Genomic DNA, 24,898 nt, shown 5'->3' with positions numbered 1-24,898 from the left:
TGGCTTTAGAGATTGAGAAATCCAAGGCTAAGGGGTCTGCATTGGCGAGGCTCTGCTGCCGTGTCATTCCTAGGAGAAGAGAGGGATAGGGAGGCACACTCACCCAAGAGAAGGACCAGCTCATCCTAGCGTCCCCAGTACTAGCTCATTCCCGTGATGATGGCATTAATCCACTCAGGGGTGCAGAGCCCTGGTGACCTAATCGTCTCTCAGAAGCCCTCCTTTAACTGTACTGCGTCCGTGATGTTTCAACACAAGAATTGTGAGGCCCACATTCAAACCACGGTAACATCTAAGAGTGGAACTGGGGGGTGGGGCTCATGCACTTTAAGTTCTATCAGATACTGCAAGGGGATTGCTCTCATTTGCAGCCTAATATGAGTGTGTGGGATTTCTGCTGTGCCACATTTTGCATAACACTTGATCTGCCCAGTATTTCATCTGTCAGTGGAATGGGTGTGAAATGGTATTTCACTATTTAAGTTTGCATTTCTCTAATTACTTGTGAGGTTGAGCCTTTCTCCCTCTCTCCCTCTCTCTCTCTCTCTCTCTCCCTCCCTCCCTCCCTCCCTCCCTCCCTCTCTCCCTCCCTCCCTCTCTTTTTGCTATTTAATATCTTCAGAATTCTTAAGATACTCTAGATATTATTACTGTGCTGTAAGTATCTCTTCTCCGTGTGTGGCTTTCTTTCTTATGTATTTCTGGGGCACAGCCTTTTCACTTCAATAGGAGTCAGAGTTGTCAATTTCTTCTTTTGGTTTGCACAGTTGGTGTCTTATTTAAGATGACTTTCTTACCCTAAAGTTGTAAATTTTATTTTCCTTTTAAGAATTTCAAGGTTTTGGCTGGGCATGGTGACACAGGCCTGTAATTCCAAAACTTGGGAGGCTAAGACAGGAGGATCACAGGTTTCGGGCCAGCTCGTGGTAACTAAATGAGACCCTGTTTCTAAATAAATAAGATATGGCTGGGGTATAGCTCCGAGGAAGAATGCCCCAGGGTTCAATCCTCAGTAATACACAAAAATAATTTCAAAATGGTTGTTTTTCACATTTAGGAGTATAATCCATATGGAAATTTATTTTGCATGTAAGGTACGAATCCTGTTTTGTTTTTTATGTAAACAGCCAGTTTCCCCAACAGTATCTCCTGGTCGTCCTTTCCTTCTCTACTGACTCACAATGCTGCTGTTTAGATCTCACTCTCCTAGCCGGGCGGTGGGCACGCTCGTCATCCCAGCATTCGGGAGGCTGAGACAGGAGGATCACAGTTTGCAGACAGCCTCAGCTACTACTTAGTGAGGCCCTCTGCAACTCAGTGAGACCCTGTTTTAAAATAAAGAATAAAAAATAGGGCTGGGGGTGTAGCTCGGAAGTAGAATGGCCCTGCGTTCCATCCCCAGACCCTCAAAAAAAAAAAAAAAAAAAAAAAAAAACCTCTCTCTCCTAAAAAGCACAGACACGTTTGGGGTCTCTCTGTGTTCTCTGTCCTAATTCATTGGTCTCTTTGTATATCTCTGTGTCAATAATATGCCTGTCGTTTTATTGTAAGACCATCTCTAGTAAGGAAACCCCCTCAATTTGTTTTTTCCCAAAATGGCCTTCGTGTCTCAAAGGACTTTTTGAATCAGTTTGTTAGGTTTAACAACAACAGTGACCCTAAAGAAGAAAATAATTCTGTGGGGATGTTGATTGGAAGTCTCTTGAACTTTAGGTTAATATTAAGAAAAACGACATCTTTATGATTGAGCCTCTTTGTCCGTGAGTGTGGCAGAGCCATCTCTCCATTTATTTAGGTCTTCTTAAATGCCTTGCTGATCCAGCCATGATGACACATGCCTGCAATTCCAGGCAGCCCCATTTTATTTTTTATTTTTGAATTAGGATCTTGCTAAGTTGCTGAGGGCCTCGCTAAGTTGTTGAAGTTGGCCTCAAACCTGCAACCTTCCTGTCTCAGCCTCCCAAGTACTGGGGTTATAGGCCGGCTCTCCTATGCCAGGCTTAAGCATTATTTATTTAATATATCTGTCCATTGTCTATTCCCAGTACAGTCATGAACCAGCACCTGCCTGGTTTTACTAACTGCTGCCAGGCTATGGAAGGCCACTAATGAATATTCATAGGATGGATGGGTAGACAGACAGATAAGCAGGCGGGCACACAATATATTCTAAAAAATATAAGAAGGAGCGGGAGTGGTGGCGCACATTTATAATCCCAGCATTCAGGAGGCTGAGACCGGAGGACAGCGGTTCGCAGCCAGCCTCAGCTACTTAGGGAGGCCCTCTGCAACTTAGTGAGACTCTGTTTCAAAATAAAGAATAAAAAATAGGGCAGGGGGTATAGCTTGGAGGTCAAATGCCCCTGGGTTTCATCCCCAGACCCACAAAAAAATAAAAATTTAAAAAAAAAATATATATATATATATATGAAGAGTCAAGGAGGCTGTGATAAGAACTCAGCTGACACCATCATTAAAGTTTACATTCAAGTGCATTGATGAGTCCCAGGATTCCTGTGCAGTATCCATATTGCCCACTTATTTGGACACCATGTGGTGTGGAGGGGCAGCTTGTCTGTATCCTCATGTGTAAAGATCTTTTTCTGCCAGCTACTTGGCCCTTCTAGATGAATGTGCATGGGAGAATGAGCTCATGCTTCTGATTTTCTCTTCAGATGGCATCTGTACTGTCTATGCAGTGCTGAATTCTGTACCTAAAGTATTCCAGTTCTGGCACCACACTTGCACCTTTAAAGGGTGTGTGTGTGTGTGTGTGTGTGTGTGTGTGTGTGTTACTGGGGATGGAACCTGGAACCCAAGGGCATTCTACCCTAAGCCACACCCCAACCCTATTTTTTTTATTATTTATTTTGAAACAGGGTCTCACTAAGGTGTGGAGGGCCTCGCTAAGTAGCTGAGGCTGGTCTCAAATCTGCAATCCTCCCGTGTCAGCCTCTCTCAAACTGGAATTACAAGTGTGCACCACAATGCCTGGCTTTGAGGGATACTTCTTATCAGACAGCTCCAATTCATCTTTCCCCAGGGATGAGCTTGGCATACAGGGGTTGTGTGAGACGTTCGTAGCAGCCTCGGAAGATCTGTTGAGCCACAGAAGCTTGAGGACGGCTAAAGGCATGTGCTTGAGTGACCATCCATGGTTCGTCCTCTGATGAGCTCAAATCATCAAGCTCATTTTCCTGCAGAAACATTGCAGACCCTCCTCCCCTTCCCCAGTGCACCCATCCCTTGAATACCAGCCTTTTTCTGAACACAGTCTACAGCACACTTTGCTAGAAAGTTCTTCCTTTAAATCCATTTGAAAGTTGATTTCTGGGACTTTGGGTAAAGCATTCCTAATTCTACCAGGTGATGGTCCTTCAAGTATTGGATCAATTTTATGAAGACATGTTTCTTCACTAATCCTCTGAGTGGTTTCCTTGAGTAGCTGGTTCAGGGTTCTCCATTTACATTCATACTTGCAGTGTGCTGCTTCTATCCTGGTGCTGTGTCCCACTCCAGAGACCTCATTCAGGGCGACGTTGCTTAGTCCAGGTGGAGGCCTCGGCTGTCTGCTCGTTCATTCATTTGACATGTCTGCACTCCTCGTGCTCATAAAAAAGATGCTGTGAAGCCAGGCATGGCGGTGCACACCTCTAATCCCTGTACTTGGGACACTGAGACAGGATGATCACAGGTTCAAGGACAGCATCAGCCACTTAGTGAGACTCTTAGAAACCTAGCAAGACCCTATTTCAAAATTAAAAGGGCTGGGTATGTAGCTCAGAGGTAGAATGCTTCTAAGCTTGTTTAATTTGGGGAGGGGAGAGAGAGGAAGGAGGAGGAGGAGGAAGAGGAGGAGGAGGAGGGGGAGGAGGAGGGGGAGGAAAGAGAGAAATTGTGCATATTCAGGGACAACAGAGGCGAAAGATGACAAGATGATGTTTTAGTGAAACCAGCCCAAGATTATCATAAAGTCAGTAACAAAGCGCTATTTCCCTGCTGACAAATGGCCGTGGCTTTTCCTTGGTACGAGCACCTGGACCAACCCACCTCCCACCTTAAATTTTCATTTTCCTTTCAGGATGTAATTAAGATGACTGGCTTAGCTGATGTGAAAAGCTCAGGCCTTGGGTCAGCCCTGGATTCAATGACCCTGGCAGGGGGCCTAATAGGGAAGGGACAGCTTGTCTTCCTAATGTCACATTTCAAAATCAGGCCGTCCCAGTTTCCCTTAGTAACCCAGCGCACATCGGCATCCATGTGTTTATCTAAATATGTCTGCGTTTCTGAATTGGAACCTGTGCCCTCGGGTGGGATGGAGGGCTGTCAAGTGTCTCACTAGTGTTGTGATAGCAGGTTGATTTGTCTTCACTTCCTGGTCTCAAGCCCCGTGTCCCATAGGGCCAGGCCTTTGCACAGCACCCGCTCCCCTCCACATATGTCATTTCCATTGCTTTTGCACGACCGCCGTTTAAGGAGCATGTGTTGGGCACATATTGTGTGCTGGGCCCAAATTAAACTCCAAGGGTATTCAGTTGTTTCTTTATTCAGAAGGCTGAGGCCTTGTCTGTCGGAATTATCTTCACTGCAAGAGGCTGTATTCTGTTTTGTTCTGTTCAGCTTTTGAAGTCATGTGGACATTTTAACTAGTTTCCATTGGCCGTAGATTTGGGGTCAGTGGAGTTGGGGTGAAGTCTGGGGGATGATATGATGCACCTCCTGCCTCCCTCTCACACTGGCCCTCGCCTGCCCAGGAGCAGTGTTTCGGCTTTGCTGTCCCTTTGTCTCAAAGAATCCTCACCAGATCCGTGTGTATCTGGCTCCATTTGGGAAACCCTCCCTGGCTGGCCCAGCAGGATCAGCACCCCCTGATGCTCAACTGTCTTAATGCCCCAGTTCTTCTTATCTGAAATCATTGTGTTTTTGTTAATTTGTCAATCTGTTAATCCTCTCGCTTCCTGCACACACACACACACGTGTGTGTGTGTGTGTGTGTGTGTATGGTACTGGGGATTGAATTAAGGGGCAGTCTACTTCCAAGCTGCACCCCCAGCCCTATTTTATTTTTTATTTGAAAAGAGTGTCTCACTAAGTTGCTGAGGGCCTAAGTTGCTCAGGCTGGCCTTGAACCTGCAATCCTCCTGTCTCAGCCTCTCCAATACTAGGATCATAGGGGCCCATCACCATGCCTGGCTGCATTCAGAGAACTTTGGTGGCCATAGTTACCTCCAGCACAGCATCCCATCCAGCTCCTGCTTCTGCAGGTACCAATTCACAGCTGGGTCTGAGCTGTATCAGCCTGTTTGTCTGAAGAAGCCTCAGACTTTAGGGTCACAAGTGCTCCCCAGACCCTTTCCCTTGGCTAGAGCATCCATGCTGTATATGCTACCCACCTATCAGTCACTTATTGGCTGTCTGGGTACCAAATCAAATCAATTGCCATTCTATTGCAATGTTGTGTGACCTTACAAAATAAGTGACCCTTGCCAGGCACGGTGGCGCACACTTGTAATCCCAGCGCTTGGGAGGCTGAGACAGGAGGATCGCACAGGTTCGAAGCCAGCCTCAGCTACTGAGTGAGGCTCTCAGCAACTTAGTGAGACCCTGTTTCCAAATAAAGTATAAAATAGGTCTGGGAGTATAGCCCGGACGTAGGAAGCCCCTAGGTTCCACCCCCAGTACCACCCAAAAAAAAAGTGACCCTTAATTTACTTAAGAATGACCCCCAAAATATGAGTAGTGTTGCTAACAACTTGGATATGCCAAAGAACATCTGTAAAGTGCTTCCTTTAAGGAAAAAGTGAAAATTCTTGACTTACAGGGAAAGGAAAAAAACCTCATATGCTGAGGTTACCAGGATCTACAGTATGTTCTTGCTGCTAATCTCTTACTGTGGCTGATCACAAACTAAATTTTAGTACAGGTGTACCTGTAGAGGAAAACACATGGTATCTATAGGGTTAGTACTGCGTGGCTTCAGGCATCCATTGTGAGTCTTGGCATGTTTGCCCCGTAGACAAAGGAGGATTGCAATACAGGTCTTTAGTGAGCACCAACTGTATACCAGGCATTGATTCAGGTTCTGTGATGCAGCTTGGGCAACAAAAGGCTCATCCTGGTAGATCTGGCTGTGCAAACAACCAAACAGAAAGCGTTCCATGAAGTGGCTAGCAGGCTCCTACAGAAAGTGGCAGCAGGGTGTGGGACTAGAGCGTCCCGGGGCAAGCCTGGAAAGCAGAGGCAGTAGAAGTTGAGAGGAGATGAGGTGCTGGGGCTGGGCTCAGAGGCCAAGAGAACAGTGGTGGGGAGAGGCAGGTCCCACACTGGAGGGATACTCCCATGTCTGGAGGCCGCCCAGGGGCCACAGGCTGGAGCAGAGCAGAAAGGGCCCCGTGCTTTCTGCAGGGTCGGGAGTGACTCTGCGGCCTGCCCTCAAGGGGCGTATATGTGCAGTCACGGATCAGCGCTGGGAAGCAGAGCCTCTCGGGCTGCCTGCCGGGTGGAGGCACTTGATATGGTCTGGGTCTAGGAAGCTGCGGTTTCTGCTTGGAGAGAGGGAGGCCAGAGGCAGTGGTGCCCTCCGCCGTTGGGGAAAGCAGAAGCAGAAGCCGCATTGGGGGTGATGGTTCATTCAGCTTGGCCACGCCACGCTGAGAACGTCCCTCTGATTTACAAACACCCCGCAGCCACCCACTTGCTGTAAGATGTCTTCCAACCTTGTGTGTCCTTGGTGGGCTTCTTCTGACAGAGGCAGATGGGACGCTCCAAATTTGCCTGGACCTGGGTTTTTTTTTTTTTTTTTTTTAGACAGCAGCAGCAGCCAATTTAGCAATAACTGTCAGCTTTGAGCTGCACATATGCTTCTTCCTCAGAATCTTACTGCTGAAAGTTTATTCTAGGGCATCACCACACTGGTTATGACTTTGTGGTCATCAACCTGGTAGATAAGTTATTCAACAACTGCAAAAAAAAAAGAATGAGGCACCAAATGTGTGGATATGGACAATATTACTATGACTAATTTTTTTTTTGCAGTACTGAGAATTGAACCAGGGGCCATTCTTCCTCCAAGGTACACCCCCAGTTTTATTTTTTGTTCTTTATTTTGAAATAAAATAATGAGATGCCCCAAGGGTCTCATTAAGTTGCAGCAGGCCTCACTAAGTAGCTGAGGCTGGCTGCGAAACTGCGATCATCCTGTCTCAGCCGCCTAAGTACTAGGATTACAACCATGAACCACCATGCCTGGCTAAGATTAAAACTTAAACGATGAAGTGTAGAGTGTTGTATATGGGTGTCACATATTCTTATCTGAAATGCTTGGGACCAGAGGGTTTTGGACTGGTTTGGGTTTTAGAATATTTGAATATCCATAATGGGCTGTCTTGGGAATAGGACCCAAGTCTAAATACAAAAGTTGTTTCTGTTTCATGTGCACACAGCCTGATCATAATTGCATGCATTATTCTTAGTGTCCCTACATTTTGACTGTGACCTGTCAAGTGAGGTCACGTTTGGTGTCATTTCAGCACTCACAAAGTCTCAGACCGTTGAGCGTTTCGATTTCAGTTTAGGCTGCTCGCCCTGCCATGACACGTTCCTAAAGTACATGCACGTGACTTGTACCACAGAGCAGGTGCGGGAGGAAGGCCGGGCACTCTCACAGACACTGCCCACACATCGCCCAGGGCTGTGCTTGGGGATCTGGGGTTAGGGAGGGGAAAGCGGAAGTGGTTTACTTCTTCTTCTTTATATTGTTTTGTAGTGTGTGTGCATGCGTGCGTGTGTGTGTGAAAGAGACAGACAGACGACAGACAGACAGGGGGTTAAACCTAAACCCAGGGGCATTTTGCTCTGAGCTACCCCCCCCCGTTTTATTTTTATTTTGAAGTAGGGTCTCACAAAATTGCGGAGGGTCTTACCCGTGCTAAGAGTGGCCTTGAATCTCAGTCCTCTTGTTTCAGCCAAGCACCTTGGGCAAGTCCCTCAGCTTCTCCCCACCCTCACCAAGTACTGGGATTCAAGGTGGGCATCGCCAGGCCTGGCTCACCCCCCAGCTCACCCTTTTTACTTTGAGACAGGGTCTCCCTAAGTGACTGAGTCTGGCCTTAAACCTGTGATCCTCTGTCTCAGCCTCTCAAGGCCTGGGATTACCATCCATGCCCAGCTAAGTTCAGAAATTTCACTCACCTCTTGCGTCAGCTCCCTTTCATGAAAGTAAGTTCTCCAGCAGACTCTTGATCTCATTATTGCAAAAGTGACCTCTCCTCCTACTCCTCTTCTCTTTCTTCTCCTCTTCCTCCTCCTTTATCTTCTAGGATGTTTAAAGAAGAGCAAACAACACGCAGTAGGATTTTGGTCTCTAAGCTGCTGAAGTACAGAGATTCTAAACTGCCAGAGGCCACCATTCAGGCTTCCTGGGCCCCACCAGGCACTCTCTGGTGGCCATCCCAGAAGCCCATCTGAGGTCTTTCGTTTACCAGTAGTGATTAACTACCCATGAAGTTCAAGGCTTGGATACCCAAGAGGGAACACAAGGTCTCTTTCTTGCCATGTCTCGCCAGGAAGCTCCCACCTTAAGTCTTCAAAGCCAAGGGTGTCCCGGGCCAGAGCCCCTGCCCAGGAAGGGGCAGTTCATGCCTCTGAGGAGGACGTGGCCTTGCCCCCCACACTGAGACCTGCTGAGAGAGACCTGTTGTTTCTGCACGCGTGCGCGCGCGCACACACACACACACACACACACACATACCTCAGGCACACACACACATACCACACACAGAACTGTCTTCTCTCTGTACTAGAATGTGGTTTACTGTTGGGACCCAGAGACTCAGGCTTCCTCGACTGACCTTGGGCATTTCTCTTAAACCCTCTTACTGTCTTTGCAACATGGGAATAATTGTTATCATGGTATTACTGAATAGCTGTGATCTGCTCCTATTTTCATTCTTGACCATTAAGTGAAAATCTTGATCATAAGAAGAAATCTTTACATATGAAATCAGCCAAGAGGGCATTGGCTTTCACCTCAGAAGTCTTGCACTTAGTAACAGGAAGCTTACTGAACTGGAAGAGTTTTGTTTGAGGTTCCTTTCGGGTCCTAGAAGGAAAGTTGCATGTAGTTAGTAAGCGCCCACTGTCTGCCCTGGCCCTGCACAGATTTCCTTCAATCCTCCTGTCCAGGGGATAAATGCATGATAGCACCATCTGGCTGCTCATCAACATGGCGGGTTTGAGGGACTTGTCCAGGGTGTATCTCGCTGTGAGCCCAAGCCTGAGCCCAGCCGGCCTCCGACGCCCTTTTGTATCTTGGCCGTTGCACTCTTCCAGCCTGTGCTCAGAATGCAGTCTGCTGCCCATCTCGTCACTGGCACGGGCTCTGAGTGGTGTGTGCCTCCTCTCAGCAGCCCTGCGCTCTGAGGTCTTGAAGGATGTTTCTCAGCAGGTGAGAATAACAGGAGAGAGATGGAAAGGAGGAAGAAACTCACCAGGAATGGCTTCACAGAAGGCCCCAGTGTGTGTGGCTGAGACAGACGTGGCTGTTGGAATGTGTTTGCAGTGGGTCTCAAGAAGTTCCTTCAGGAAATGACTTGAACCTTGTTTCACAAAAGATACTGTGAACTGGGCATGGTAGCACACACTTGTAATCCCAGTACTTGGGAGGCTGAAACAGGAGGATTACAACTTATTCAGACCCAGTTTTAAAATAAAAAAAAAATGAAAAGGGCTAGGGTGTAGCTCAGAGGTAGAATACCCCTGGGTTCAATTCTCAGTATGAGAGAGAAAGGGAAAGGGAAATGGAGAGGGAGAGAGAGAGAAAGAGAAGAGGAGAGACGGACAGACTTTGAATGTAAATCCATGAGGATAAGAGGCAAATTGGTGTCTGTGCCCTGCAGCCATCCAGCTGGTGGCAGGTGGCATTAATGTCAGGGTCAGGGACAGCATAACTGAGAAATGGCTGTTACCAAAAGGCCATGGTGGGCCATCTTGATTTCAGATTATTTTTAATAAAACTATGAAAAAGTATATGAAGCTCTCTAGATTGTGGGTATGCACAGGCACACACACATACGCACACTCGCACATATACCTGCTCACCTATACTGTACTTATTCACCACTGAGAGGCCAGAGGGAAGACACCCAGGACGGGGAAGGCCACCAGAGTTGGGGCAGGTTGGTTCTTCCATTTCTAAGTGGGGTCCCAGAGGAAAAAAACTTAGCTTCCTCCTTGGTAGAGGAACTGGGGACAGTCCCAATCTGATGGTTTGACCTGAGATTTCCAATGCGGATGTGAAAGTAATAAGCGTTCAGTAGACCACACTTTATATCCTTCTATCCATCCATTCTTCCCTCCCCTCCCTCTCCTTCCTTCTTCTTCCTCTTCTACCTCCTCCTTCATCTTTCTTTATTTTAGATTTTGAAATAGGGTCTCGCTCAGTGACTTGCACTGCCTTGAACCTGCGATCCTCCTGCCTTGGCCTCCCAGGGACTGGGATGTCATGTCTGGCCCCCACACTTTGAACGTGAATATGGATCTGGGGCTAGCCACATGCCGTCTGGTCCTTTCTCAGTGCTGGGCAGGGTTGCAAGGTGTAGCTCCCAGTCATGAGGTGAAATAACCAGCTCCACAGTACATGGTGTTACTTGGCTGTGATGTTCAGAAGGTCAGGTACCTTCAATGCATTTTCAGGTTCATGGTTTTCTCGGATGTGACCCAGTGGTCTGCCGAACTGCATCTGTCTTCTGTGCTTTGAGGTCAGCATTTAGCGGGCTGTGGTCCCGGTGACGGCCCTGGGCAGTGTGAGTGCCTCTTGGTTCATCCACGCCGGTCTTTGTCTGAGCTCCTCTGCTCACAGATACAGACCTGCTGTCCCTGGCACACCAAGAACAGGATGGCTTGGGCCGTACTTCAGTCCTGCCTAGGAGGAAGAGGGAGCAGGCGTTGAGACCCCTGGAGCCCCTTCACTGACCTGCAGAACTTCTCCACTTCTCCCAAGGATGAACAGAATTGAGAGCTCTTTCCTCTGATCTGGCTGCTTGGAATCGTCCCCACTTCTGGACCTGTTCTTCTCTTCTCCCTCCCTCCTACTTACCGAGGTCTTGCCCTTTAGCCAAGGAGGAACAAGACCAGGCATTGAGCTTGGCTACGGGAGGCTGGGGTTCAAGGCCAGGCTCTGCTACCCACGATCATGTGCAATGCAGATATCTGTGTGGAGTCTGGGCTTCCTCTGAGCAGTGATTGTGAATCAAGATAACACATAAAACGTCTGATACACTATCCCAAAGTGTGTGTTTTATACAATATTAGAAAGTACAGCAGTCCCCTCTATCCTGGGGGGCTATATCCCAAGACTCCCCCCCCATAATAGAAGGTACCAACTCTTTATATACTATGTTTTTCTATATGCATATACCTATTAGAAAGCTTAATTTATAAACTGGGCACAGGAAGAGACTAACAATAACTAATAATACAGTAGGAAAAGTATTAACAATAAAATCTCCAGCATCACTACACTAGTGCTTTGTGGCTGTTATTAGTAAAATAAGGGCAACTTGAATGCAAGTGCTGAAATACAGGGAGAATAGATTTGGTAACTGAGATAGCTGCTTAGTGACTGACAGGCAGGCAGCATATAAGCTGTGGATACTCTGAAAAAGGGATGACTTATGTCCTGGCCAGGATGGAATGAGACTCCAAGATTTCATCACACTGCACAGAGTAGCATGCAACTTGAAACTTATTGTTTATTTATGGAATTTTCTGGTTCATATTTTCTGACTGACTGAGCATAGGTAACTGAAACCTCAGTTGAGGGGACTGATGTTCTGCTTTGGAAAAGCAGAAGCATGCTGGGAGAGTAATTCCATCCTAAAAACTTTTTTCTTTTTCTGGGGGGTGGTACTGGGGTTCCTGGAAGCCCTTCTACCTCCGGGCTACACTCCCAGACCTATTTTATATTTTTATTTGGAAACAGGGTCTCCTAAGCCAGCTCGGCTGGCTTTGAAGTCTCCGCCTCCCAAGCACGGGGATTACAAGCCTGCGCCACCACGCCCGGCTCTAACAACTTTTTTTTTTTTTTTTTTTTTTGTGGTGGTACTGGGGTTCCTGGAAGCCCTTCTACCTCCGGGCTACACTCCCAGACCTATTTTATATTTTGGAAACAGGGTCTCTTACGCCAGCGCGGCTGGCTTCGAACCTGCGCGATCCTCCTGTCTCCGCCTCCCAAGCGCAGGGATTACAAGCGTGCGCCACCACGCCCGGCATTCTAACAACTTTTTTAATAGGTTTATTGAGGAATAATTTACGTTCCAAAAGGAACCTAGTTTAAATGCACAGTTCAATTGTTCTGAGTAAACTTATGGAGGACGGTGCCATCACAACACATGTGTCACCCAACTCAGAGCTCTCATGCCAGTTCACCTCCATCCCCACTCTATTCCTACCCCAGGCAACTGCTCATCTGTTGTGTCTCTGGATTTGCCTAGGACAGACACTGTCTATAAATGGTATATAATTTACAGTCGTCTCTTGTGATTGGCTTCTATCATGTAACATCACAGCGTCAAGGTTCATCCAGGAAACCTGTAGCATGAATCAGGTCAGGTTGAGTATCTCTTATTTTGGTGGGAAGATGATTTTATACAATACTTTCAGTGTGCCTCTGGCTTTTGTGACCTCTTACGTGGGGTCAGATATGGAGTTTTCCATTTGTGGTGTCACTTCAACACACAAAAGAGTTCAGACTCGGAGCGATGTGGGTTGTGGATTAGGGATGCTCACCCTGGGTTTCATTCCTTTGCATAGTGAAATAAAATCCTATTTTGTAGATATACCACATTTTGTATTTTCATTCATCGGTTGATGGACATTTGAGTGGTTTTCCACTTTGGGCTACCAGGAATAATGCCGTTATGAACATTTCTATATAAGTTTTGGTTTAAACATATGTTTTATACTTCCTTGGGTATATAAACATATTTTATATTTCCAGGAGTACAATTACTAGGTTTTCTGGTTAACTTTTTTTTAAGTACAGGAGGCCGAACTCAGGGGTTTCTACCTCTGAGCTACATCCTCAGCCCTATTTCTATTTGAAACAGGGGCTCGCTAAGTTTCTGACACTGGCCTGGAATCTGTGATCCTTCTGCAATCTCCCAAGTACTGAGATTATTGGTCTGTGCCCCACACCCAGCTGCTTAACTTTTTATGAAGCTGCCCAACTGTTTTTCAAAGGAGCTGAGCTGTTTTACATTTATACCGATATTATATAAGGGCTCCATTCCCACATCCCCACCCACATTTATTATTGTCTGTCTTTTGTATTGTAGCCATCCTAGTGGGTGTGAGGTGGTATCTCGTTGTGGTTTTAACTCGCATTCTAGTGAGGAACGCTTCTAAATAAATCTGGAAGATGCTAGGTTAGACAAAGCTGTGCAGGTATCTATTTCAGGACTTCTCGGAGAGCCTTTAAAATTCTAATAAGCACTGAGAATCCCCAAGGAAGTCTGGTATGTGTAGCTATGTTTTATAAAGAAGTCCCAGAGTAATCTGAGAGCCCAGGGTATCTGGCAGGAGTGACGTTCTTTGGGAATCATTAGCCTAGGACCTAGGTCAGCAAACTGGCTCAATCCCAAATTCTACATGTTTTTGTAAATAAAGTTTTATTGGAAGAAAACCACCCCGGTTCACTTACAAATTTCTGGTAGGAGCTTTTACTCTGCAGGAAGAGAGCTGAATGGCTGGATGGCAACTCTGACCTGCAGAGCCTAAAGTATTTACTGTCTGGCCCTTGACAGAAAAAGCTTGCAGAACTCTGCCCAGGAGTGCCTGATGTACTGGGAACTGCCCACGCTACCTGAAGATGGCCCTGGCGTTATGGCTGGGGACCAAGGAAGCAGTCAGAAAGGCTTTGCATGATTTGATCTGGTGCTTGTGGGCTGAGAGAATTTTGAGAGCTTGGGAGAATTACGGAGAACTTTCCCTGCCGAGGGAACAGAGGATGAATGCTGGAAAGGGAATGATAAGTACAGGGAACTGATGGGGACTTGCATCTGGCTGAGGAGGAAGGCTGCTGCAGGGATACGAGAGGCAGGAGAGTCGCTCCAGACCCCTCAGGCCATCCTGGGCTCCTCGTCATGCTCTGCGGCTCCTGGGGCCCTGACTCCACTCACGATGGCACAGATGATCTGGTCCATCTCCCAAGACAAAGCGGTGGTTCTGAGCTCTGCCTCTGAAGTTCAACAGATGTGGCTTCCCTGGACACGTCACCTCCCTAAGTGTTCTTGTCTGAGAAGATGCTGAGGAGTCTTCGTGAGATTTCGCCACTTGGCCCAGCGGACAAGTGAGAGGTGCGGGTTATTCCTGCCCTTCTTATCTCTGCACCCCTAGAAAGCAGTCTCCCCAAGGGCAGAGCAGCCTGCTCACTTGCCGACATAGCTGTAGTCCTTGGGGTGCCCAGCACATAGTTGACACCTGGCAAGAATCCATGGAATGAATGCGTGATGCAGAGCCCTGACATTGACTGCACCCCAGCTTGGTTGAGGGGCCTCTGCTGTGGACATTAGCAGTCCTCCATCATGGGAAGAACTGAAGGGGCTGCCCTTCTCTCTCCCCAAGAGAGTGAGCAGAATGCCCAAGGCGGCTCCCCAGGGAGGCAGCGAAAGCAACTTGTTTGGGTGATGGGCCTCTTTTGTTAGTGGTGGTGGTGTGTTCATTGCTTTGGGAGACCGAGCAGGGCTATTTATAGCTTGGCCCCTCCGTGCCAGCTTTTAGGGCCATCTCTATGTTCCTGGCAGCAGTGTGCTCTGTGCGAAAGGTCTGTTAAAGAAAGATCTGTTTGCAGGCTCCGTGCAAGACATGAAGATGAGTCCCCTCCACCCTCCGCAGTTGGGCTGGGAGCCTTTCCCACCGGGCAGGGCTGGAGGAAGGGCCTGGCCATTCTCTGGTCAGACTAGCCCTGGCCAGCCCTTGCCTGGAGGCTGTTGCCTTCTGTCCAGAGCCAGCCAGCCCCCGCTTATGTGAGACACCAACAGGCAGACGGGAGTGAGCCCAAGGAACAGATTTGGGATTCCATTCTCTTCTTTTAGACCATCAGAGCCAGGAAAGTTTGAAGCTCCTAGAACCCTCCCCCAGGTGGGTGTATGGCAAGGAAGCAGGGCGTTAGCATCAGAAAAGAACTAGGTTCCAAATTCCAAATTGGGCAATTTGCTTCCCCCCCCCACCCCCCCACCCCCCACCCCCGCCTCAATTGCACCATTCGTAAAACTCGGCCCTCTGTATCCATGGGTTCTGAATCTCGGTATTCAACTGAGCGTAGACTTAAATGTTCAGGAAAAAACACTGCGTCTGTACTCAATATGTACCGGCCTTTATTTTCCATACCATTACTTGCATTCAAGTACTGTGTAGATAGATGATGTACTGTACAGTTCATGGACTTTCTGCCCCAAAGGTTTCCCCATCTTCTTTGCTAATTTTCTTCCTACCTTCCAGGGCCCCCACCCTTCCCCTCCCTCTGAGACTGCCCTGATCTCCAGTGAGGGTCCTCTGCTATGCCTCAGGGCTTCTCCACTCTCTCTTATGTTTATATACATCTTTGTCTGCCTTTCCCATTAGGCCATGAGCTCTTGAAAGACCTCCAGGACACAGTGAAGGGCACAACTGATGGCAGTGTGTGCGTGCGTGCGCACATGCACATGCATAGTGTATACATGTACACTGGGGACTGAACCCAGGGGCATTTTACCTCTGAGCTACATCTTCCTGTCTATACCACCATGCCTGACTGCCAATAGCACTATACTAAACACTGTGTAAATAAATTAATATCTGTATGAATGACAGAGGCTGTATGCTTCTTTTACCGGGTACATGAAGACATGTAAGATAGCTTTGTGGTATACATTTTCTGTAGCTTTAGTTTGGAAAGGAGGGGTTAGAAAGAAGCCAGCAGGCTGCAAGTGAGGCCTCTGGAGTCAGCCCCCCCCCTCCGGGCTTCCATCCAGGATCTTTCGCTTTCTGGTGGCACAACTTTGGGCACATCCCCTAACCCGTCTGTGCCTCGCTCTCTCACCCATGAGCTGGCACTGCCAACTGTACCCACCTCAAGGACTATGGGAGGGTGAAGTGCCCCTGCGCTTGGACAGCCGTTGGAGGTAAGCATCATTCCCCCCATTTTAGAGGCAAAGAACCTAAGACAGGGACAGGCCATGTCACTTACTTAAGTGGACAGGCTGCCAGGGAGCAGAGCTGGAATCTGAGCCCAAAGGCTGGAGATGCCTGGAAATTACACCTCCCAGTGCTGAGATTTCAGCTCCCAGGTAGAAATAACCAGAAACCTGTTACTAGGGCCCGGAAAAGATGCTTCATAAAGAATGTGCTCAGGTTCCTGGTGCATAATAGGTGTGCACTAAACAACATTCTTGGACATGAATCCCCCTGAAGAGCCCCAGCTAGTCTCGGCATCTCCTGCCCCGAGTGGTTTTGAGAGGTCCACTCCTGGGCTCTTGGTGGCCAGCGTGTTGGCAGCCAGCTCCTCCTCATTCAGACCTTTCTTCTGTCCCAGAACTTCATGGGGGAGGGTCACTAAGCAGGCTTTTTCCCAGGAAGAGAGTGCCTTCCCTGAGTCTTTGGAGTCAAGTGGCCTAGCCCCCTCGCTCTCAAAGACTGCCCTTGTGGGTCTCAAAACAACCCTGTGGCCCAGCAGGCTGAGAACCTAGCTAACAGGTCCCCCTTCCTCTAGACCCTGGAGGGCTGTTTTTGTGAGAGTTAGATGGGGAATCGGTTCTCCTTGCTGTTCAGCACTCTGCTTCCTGCTCAGGGAATGAGATTGTTCAATAGGCGAGCAGCCCCGGGGCCTCAAGTACAGCTCCTCTGCTGTTCTGCCCTTCTCTCTCCTCTGTCCCCATGAGGGCTCGGTTTCCAGGTCTCTTTCAGAAGACAGCTATATCAATGAGAAGGTATCCCTGTGTGTGTGTGTGTGTGTGTGTGTGTGTGTGTGTGTGTGTGTGTGTGTGTGTGTTGTGTGTGTGTGTGTGTCTCTGTCAGGGAACTTGTGTTTCTTTCATGATAAGTTCTGAGGCCAGAGAGAACAGATGCAGAGTATACCCGGATTATCTCCATCAACAGTGACTCTGTTTCTTTCTTTTCTTCTCACTCAGCACCTGAAGGGCTATTACAGGGGTTATTTGGGTGGCAATAGGTAAAGCCCTAGATATAGGTCAGCTTAGAGGCTCCTAATCTGGGGGGCAAGAGAAATCAGTGGGCACCCTGAAATTCCTCGCAGAAATTTGGAAGTGACAGTATTTCTGGGGAGGCAGTCCCTCCCTATAATAACTTCTCAAAGGATCCATACAGTATGAGCAAGAAATAAACTTACTTAGTTTTGGTTACTGAGATCTTTGAGGACATTTGTTACTGCAGCAAAACCTAACTTATCCTGACTATTTCAGGGAGTCTGGGAAGGCTTCCTGGAAAAAGTGATATGTGAGGCACACTGAAAGATGAATAGAACTGAGCCAGGAGAAGAAAAGGGTGAATGCTTCATTCCCAAATTCCCTACCAAAAGAAAAAAAATGTTTAGAAACTACCCAGGTTGCATTGGTGACTCCCTCCTTCATTACCAGGAAATCTATTTCTGTGCTGCTCAACCCTTACTGTGCTAGAAAATTAGGGAAAGTCAGGCGTAGTGGCGCACGCTTGTAATCCCAGCATTTGGGAGGCTGAGGCCAGAGGATTGTCGTTTGCAGACAGCCTCAGCTACTTAGTGAGGCCTTCTGCAACTTAGTGAGACCCTGTTTCAAATAAAAAAGAATAAAAAATAGGGCAGGGGGTGTCACTCCGAGGCTGAATGCCCCTGGGTTCCATCCCCAGACCCACAAAAAAAAAAAAAAAAAAAAAAGAGAGAAAGAAAGAAAATTAGGGGACCATGCTGGGATCGGCTCCCTGGGAGCCATTCTGCGAAGGCTGGGACTCGGTGGGTCTGGAACTCAGGAATATTTGTATTTCTGGCAAGCACTTTGAGCACCGTGCTCTGGAATATGCTGCTTGGTTGGAATAAGAGATTCTCTTACAGGTCTTCTGTAGTAAGGCCTGAAGTTTTAAAATGAATTCGAGCTGGCGACTGCTAAGGCACAAGAAACCAGTCTTGTAAAGGTCATTATCATTGACGGAGTGGCTCTTTCTTCCCTCTCATGCAACCTGGACTTTTTTGTCCAGCATATCCTAGGAGTGTTAAGAGCCGTACTAACCTCAGCATCTGATCTTACCTGGACATAGCAGCTGCTCAGTAAATGTGTCCTGGAGAGGCTGCTCTCGCTTCTCCTGTCTGAGTCCCACCGCTGGTTTCCTTTCAAGTAACTCCATGGCCACACACGGTCTGATTTTGTTTGGGGGCCTGCCTGATTTCCCCAGTGGCAAGACTTGGGGCTGGAGGGAGCCTGCCAACCGGTGCTAATTGGTGTCATTGAGTAATTAATGCAGAATCAGGCCCCAAGCGGACTCCCAGGGAGACGACACTGAGGGTGGCTTTCATGCTTGGTGGGATGGGAGCTCCTTTCTCAGAGGACATGCTCAGAGCAGGAGGCAACTGGCACCGGCTGGCGGGGGCGGCTTGGCAGCCGGAAAGGGGTTCGCGGAACGGGTTTGGAGGGGGTTTGTGTTGGTGCCACGGTTCTGCACAATATGGAGCGTGGCAAGTTTGACTTTAAAGGAACACAAACCCCAGGCGTGGGGTCTGAGAGCCAGGCCTGCATGACTCAAGAGCGGATGGCCTCTGAGGAACGGCTGTGACTGGAGGCTCTGGGTCTTCAGGCCCTGGGTCTTCGCTGTTCTGTGGCTGGGCCCCTGGGACGCCCCGTCCCCTTGGCACAATGGTCAAGGCTGGGCTGCCCACGTACCTTCCTGTTACTCCCTCCACTCCCTCACACCCCAGCTCGCTATACCCAAAGTGCACCCCACTCTGTCTTCTGGGCTCAGCTCAGCCTCTTCCCTTGACCTAAAAGAATCTCCACTTCCTCCTCCTGATTCAGTTCCAGTTCTCTTTTCAAAGTGTGGCTCACAGGTGGCTTCTCCAGGAAGCTTTCCTGAACTCCCTGAAGCAATCAGGACAGGTTGGTTTCTGCTGCAGTAAGGAGTATTCCAAAAATCTACATTGTAACTCAATGTGACAGAGTTGTTTCTTGCTTACACTCCATCTCTGGAATGAGCAACAGGAGGACTCACGTAGTCCCTCAGGAACTTGCTTCCATAATGACCATATAGGTGGGGAAAGGGATGCTGGAGAGCCATGCCCCCAGGTTCTGGAAGCTTCTTTCTGAAGCAGTCATGCTCCACTGTTGGCCAAGCGATGGCCAAAGCAAGTCTTGTAGCCACCCTTGAGTTTGGCAGGCCAGGAAGGTCTAGTGTCTCCTGCACACCCCTGTGTAGGATGTGGAGTGCCTATGGAGGGAATACAGTCCCCCAGGCACATTCGAGACAGGCAGGTGTCTCTGGTCTTCCCGAAGCTCCCGTGCATTGTGCCAGTGCCACGTCTGCATCATGTGTCTCCTCAAAGAGCAGATCTTCAGCGGCTGGGAGTTCTTGCCTCTCTTGAAGGCCCCATGCGCAGTCCAGGGCTGGCTCCAAGGAGATGTTTGATGCTCGCTGGTAGTGGCGGGCATGTGAGTGGGTGGGCACCTCCCTTCTCATTGGCATCCCTGGCTTTGTTGCAGGTGGGCCATCCCCAGCCCTATGACCCTCCATCTTCCCTCTGCAGGCGCAGGGTCCTGGCCATCTCAGATGGGATCGAGCACATTGGGAACCTCCGCTGGGAACTGGCCTTGTGTCTCCTGTCTGCCTGGACCATCTGTTACTTCTGCATCTGGAAGGGGACCAAGTCAACGGGAAAGGTAAGAAGTCTATTGTTGAGCAGCTAGGGGAAGAAAAAGGCACGAATTGTCCTTGTGTAAGGAAGACTGTCCAGGTGAGCTGGAGGGTGCCAAAGAGTTCTTGTTGTGAATTCCAGCTCTTAAATTGGGAGGCAGAAGGAACGATGGGCTGGGAGTCCACTTGGGAGCCTGGACTTAGCTCTACCAGGCATTTACTGCACGCTTTAGGGCTACTCTGTCTTACCTCCTGAGCCGCAGTTGGCTCCTCTGTGAAGTAACACAGCCTCGTTCCATCTCCTCCTGAGGGTACACAGAGGGTAAGGTGGGGTTAAAGTGGACTGGAAACGGAAATGCAAAACGCCCAGCATCGATTCTCTGCCACTGAAATGTGGCTCCGGTTATGTTCTAGGGCAGAGGTTGCTGGCTGTCTCCCCAAATCTCAGAATGCCTTCAATCCATCAATCACTCGCCTCCACCTGGCTAGGGGTGGAGAAATGGGAGACCGTGGCCAACTCTTAACCGCCTTAGCCTAGATGTTGCACATGGCTCTTCTGCCCACAGGCCAGTAGCCAGAACCGCCTTCGCAGCCTCGCCTAGCCATGGGGGACACCAGGAAGTGTGGGGCAGCACGGGGACCTTTGGTCATGTGCCTCGTGGATCAGTGCAAACGTTACACATGTGAAGCTCATGACCAAATGCAGTGCACTTACGGGGTTCACTCTTAAAGAAAGTGGGGTAGGGAAAGAATGAGTTGCTGACATTCAGAAATTAGGAGATTTCACGTGGAACAAAGAAATCTGATTCTGGGATGTCTTGGAAAGCAAGAGGATTCAGCCACACTAGACTTGTACACCCACACGGCCGCATGCGGGAGAGCTGCGCGCAGCTGCTTCCTTCCAGATGTTCTGGTCAGCCACAATCCCCGCCATCCCCTGTCACTTCAGTTCTGTGGCTGGCGTTGCCATTCGTTCCTTCCTTTCTGCTACTTACGTTTTCTTTGTGGGAGAGAGAGAACTGAAGCACTGCTTAGGCCTGGGCCTCCCTGCCACACCACTTTCTTCCCTCCGGCTCTGAGAGATGGTTGCTCATAAACTTGTTCTCAGTTTCTGGCTGGGGCAAAGGCTGGAGAGAAGGCTTCCAAGGAAATAGGAACTAAACAACCGGAGGACCTTCAGGCTCTTCCAGGGATGGGTGGGATGAAGAAGAAAGTACTAGAATGTGAGGCGGCCGGCCCGTAGGAGGGAAGCCAGGAGAAGAGCCGCAGTGGAGCTGTCAAGAAGCACGGCTGTGTGGTCCAAGAAGCTGAGGGTTTATCAACAACCGTTCAGAGGTGACGAGGGCACTGCAGAAAGTACCAGACACTCACATCCCTCCAGCCCTGCGAATTTGCCAGTCTCTGCGTTCTCTAGTTTGTATCGTGAAATCAATAGGGCTTTCCTCTTTTACCAAATATGAAATTGCCGCATTATTGTTACACTTCAGATATACCACATTGTTCGCCCTCCCTCGCGGTTTCTTCTGGCTAAAGAAGATAAGAATGAAGTTGGGCACGATAGTGCACTCCTGTAATCCCTGTACTTGAGAGGCTGAGACCGGAGGATAGCAGGTGCGAAGCCAGCGGTGGCAACTTAGCGAGTCCCTCAGCAACTTCACGAATCCCTATTTCAAAAGAAAAAGTAAAACAAGGCTGGGGATGTAAGCTCAGAGATTAAACACCCCTGGGTTCAGTCCTCAGTATCACCATCCCCCCAAAAAATGATCAGAAGGGTCTGCAACCAGGACTCAAAGCCCAGTTCTGCCATTCACCAGCCTGACCCGGGGCACATCCGTTCACTTTTCAGAGTCTCAGGTTCCCACTCTGTGAGTGAGCGTGCTACTGAACAGGTTCTGCTAGGACGTTCATTTGGGGCTTAGCAGCATGTGGAATGCACAGTAACTGCATGGCAATGCTGAGAAAGGGGTGATTTTTTTTTTTTATGGTACTGGGGTTTCTGGAAGCCCTTCTACCTCCAGGCTACACTCCCAGACCGATTTTTTTTATATTTTTATTTGGAAACAGGGTCTCTTAAGCCAGCACGGCTGGCTTCGAACCTGCACGATCCTCCTGTCTCTGCCTCCCAAGTGCAGGGATTACAATCGTGCGCTACCACGCCCGGCTAAAGGGGTGAATTTTTTAAATTGTTGATACAATTTACATTATCATATGAGACTATAATGCACCACTAAAAGCACGTTAAAAAATAAAATTAAGTAAAAAATTGGTTTCCTGAAAATAAAATGGCATTCAAGAGGTAATTCCTGAGTGTTTACCGTAGACCTAGTATTATCTAAAACTGAGTGCCATAGAACTGGTCCAGCCCAGTTCCCAGTGGGAGGAGGAGGGCAGTAGTATCGCTGCTGCCATTTGGAGTATGCAGAGGCCTGTGGGCTTGGATGGGCGGTGGCTCTGTGTGGTGAGGAGGAGGGCTACTTGGAAGATGTTTAGGTACGATGGCTGTGCCCACAGATGACCTTGAGCTCTTGGCCCAGGACTTGGGCCATGGCAGAATTTCTCAGGAGGAAGCTCAGTCCCAGAGTGCAGCCATGCTCACTGGCTAGGTGATAAGCCTGAGCATGACAGCTCAGGAACTGGCTTCCAGGAAGTGCGGCTGGCTGCAGTCTTGGAGATGCCCCAGCAGGTGTAGGCGATGGCAGGGACACTTGTCCACTGTCCCTCACACCCGGCACGTGCCGGGGTTCTCCTCTACTGAGTAGAAGAGGAGTTGTTGGGGAAGCAGTGCTCGTGACCGCACGGCGACTCTGGACCGCAGCGCTGACCCAAGGCCACCCTCCCCGCCTCTCTTGGACTCTCGGTTGACGTGTAGAACCTTGTATTTTGAGTGAGGACCTCACGCACCTCCCGAGGTGCCTTTCTCATCTCCGCAAACGTGACCATGGAGATGGAGGCGGCAGGCAGGATAGTGATCTGCCACAGAGGCAGTATGTATTGCGTCCTTCCTCGACTCCTCACACGCCTGTTTTGCTCAAGATTCGGGATGACCCGGGAGACGGGAGCAGCGGGTACCCCCACTTCACAGATGAGGGAAATGGGGCTTGCAGGGATCAAGTCACTTGCTGGAGGACCCTTTGGGAGGAAGCAGAAGATGGGATGAAATCCAAGCACCTGTGCCTGCCCAACCTGTGCTCAGGAGAGGAGCAGCGCTGTGCTGTCCCTCGCCACGGAGGGCAATGGTGATATCACCGTGGGCTGGTTAGGAAGGGATGGTTAGCAAGGAAGCTCGGCACACAGGCGGCACTCTGGTTGTTGGCTGCGGCTCTGTCTAAATGGCATGGTGCTTTAAGGGAAAAGCAGGCACTGATGAGCCATTATGCATTTTCTTAAAGGCTGGGTTCCACAGGCTGTTCCTTGTGTCTCATGCCCAAGGCCAGCATTAGCATCTAGGATGACATGTGCTTGACCAGAGCTGTGAATTCTTAGGGACCGTCAGCTCTACCCTTCCCTTATTTTATGCAGGAAGAAACTGAGGCTCAGAGAGGGCAAGGCACTCGTCAAAGGTCACACAGCAAGTGGCAGGCCTCATGACTGGGAGGCTGACTGGGAGACCCAGTGCTGTCAGGTGGCTTCTTTGTGACACTTTTGTCCCTGTTTATCACACATGTCACCTTGGACATGAGCCCGGTCTCCAAAGGTTCGTTGGGTGCATACAAAAAGAACTAAAAACAAAACCCCAGGTCATCTGAGACTTCCACAGAGGTGGCCCAAGGCCCTGCCTGAAGGAACTAGGCAGTCATCTTCATGAAGCTGCTGCAGGAAGGAGAATCCCATCTCTCCAGAGTGCTCCAGGGCAACACTGCGTTGGCGTTTTCCCCCATCTCCTCCCTGAAGTTTCTGTTTAGAATAAATGTTCATCCGTGAAAGAAAAGCCCCTGGTGCCCGCCTGTCTCCCCTGGCAGGGACCTCTCGCAGGCAGCATGCAGGCCTGGCCTTGCAGCAGGTGACTTGGGGCCAGGTTATCAGATCCCAGGGGAGGCAGAGGACGCTGCAGGTGGCGTCCCAGCAGGTCCATCGGCCCAGGGCCACCGAGGCTTCCCTACCACCCTGTCTCCCTGCTGGGTGTCCCCAAGGGTCAGAGGAGCTCCTTGGAGCTGGAGAAAGACCCAGGAGACCCCAGCTCAGCAAGGTGCCTGCTCCATAACTGTGGCTTAGTAAGTACTGGTGGAATGCCTGAGTCCCAGCATGCCTCAGGCTCCCTGAGAGGTGCTGGGGATGCAGTGCTGAAGACAGTGGACAGACTGGTCCCCTGAGCATGTAGCCCGCCTGGGTAGGGCAGGATCAGGCGAGCAGTCGTGATGCAGAGCACCAGCAAGCGCTGCCTTAACCAGCACAGCAGGCGAGCCACGCAGGCCCAAGGACCTGGGGATGCCGCTGCCTGAGAATTGTCTGCGAGACATCAGAAATGGCACGTCAGGGCCAGGAGGCGCCTCGGCTTCTAAGCTGAAATGCTCTCTTACAAATCTGGAAGAGGAGGCCCAGGGAGGTTATAAGTTTTGCCTAAGGCCACCCACCTTCAGGGGACTGAGCTGTGATTGAAACCTGGTTCTGCCTGCGTCCCTCCGTCCGCTCTTGTCCTGGGCCGAGGCCAGCGCTGAGCCCGGTTTGGAGTACGGAGCAGCTGCTTATCAGTCGGTGTCTTTCCGGGCCACAGTAACGGAGCACGGTTTTAGTGCTACCTAGTGATTCTTTCCTTTCTAGCCACTATTGGAAATTCCAGAAATCTGTGGACTTAAAACAAAAACCCCTTTCTCAGTCCCAAGAAAAGAGGATGCTGAAAAACCGTTTTTCTCCCCAAGGAAACCTCCAAACAGTTTCTGGTTTGTCAGCCTCCAGAAGACAGACATTTCCACAGGCGACTGAAACCGAGTGGCCAGGATGTGGAGAGTTACCCCTCCGTCAACTTCACCTCGTCCGTCGCTGCCGCCAGCTTCTCCTGGTCTCAGCGACCTGGAACTACTGAGTGATTTTGGGC

At 49.5% G+C, this 24,898-nt stretch overlaps 1 protein-coding gene across 1 annotated transcript in view; it reads left to right on the top strand.

Annotated features, from left to right (window-relative positions):
• The window catches only part of SLC6A11 (solute carrier family 6 member 11), a gene marked incomplete at both ends in the record, with an annotated part of 99,397 nt that overhangs the window by 9,468 nt on the left and 65,031 nt on the right, over positions 1-24,898 (top strand). Inside the window, one exon of the mRNA XM_080718118.1 lies at positions 19,760-19,892. Within this exon, the coding sequence (XP_080574244.1) occupies positions 19,760-19,892 (133 nt within the window). The remainder of the gene's footprint in view (positions 1-19,759; positions 19,893-24,898) is intronic.

Source organism: Muscardinus avellanarius (assembly GCF_963383645.1).
Source record: "Muscardinus avellanarius genome assembly, chromosome: 22".
In the NCBI taxonomy this organism is placed as follows: Eukaryota; Metazoa; Chordata; class Mammalia; order Rodentia; family Gliridae; genus Muscardinus; species Muscardinus avellanarius.
This window is presented reverse-complemented; position numbering and strand designations above follow the sequence as displayed.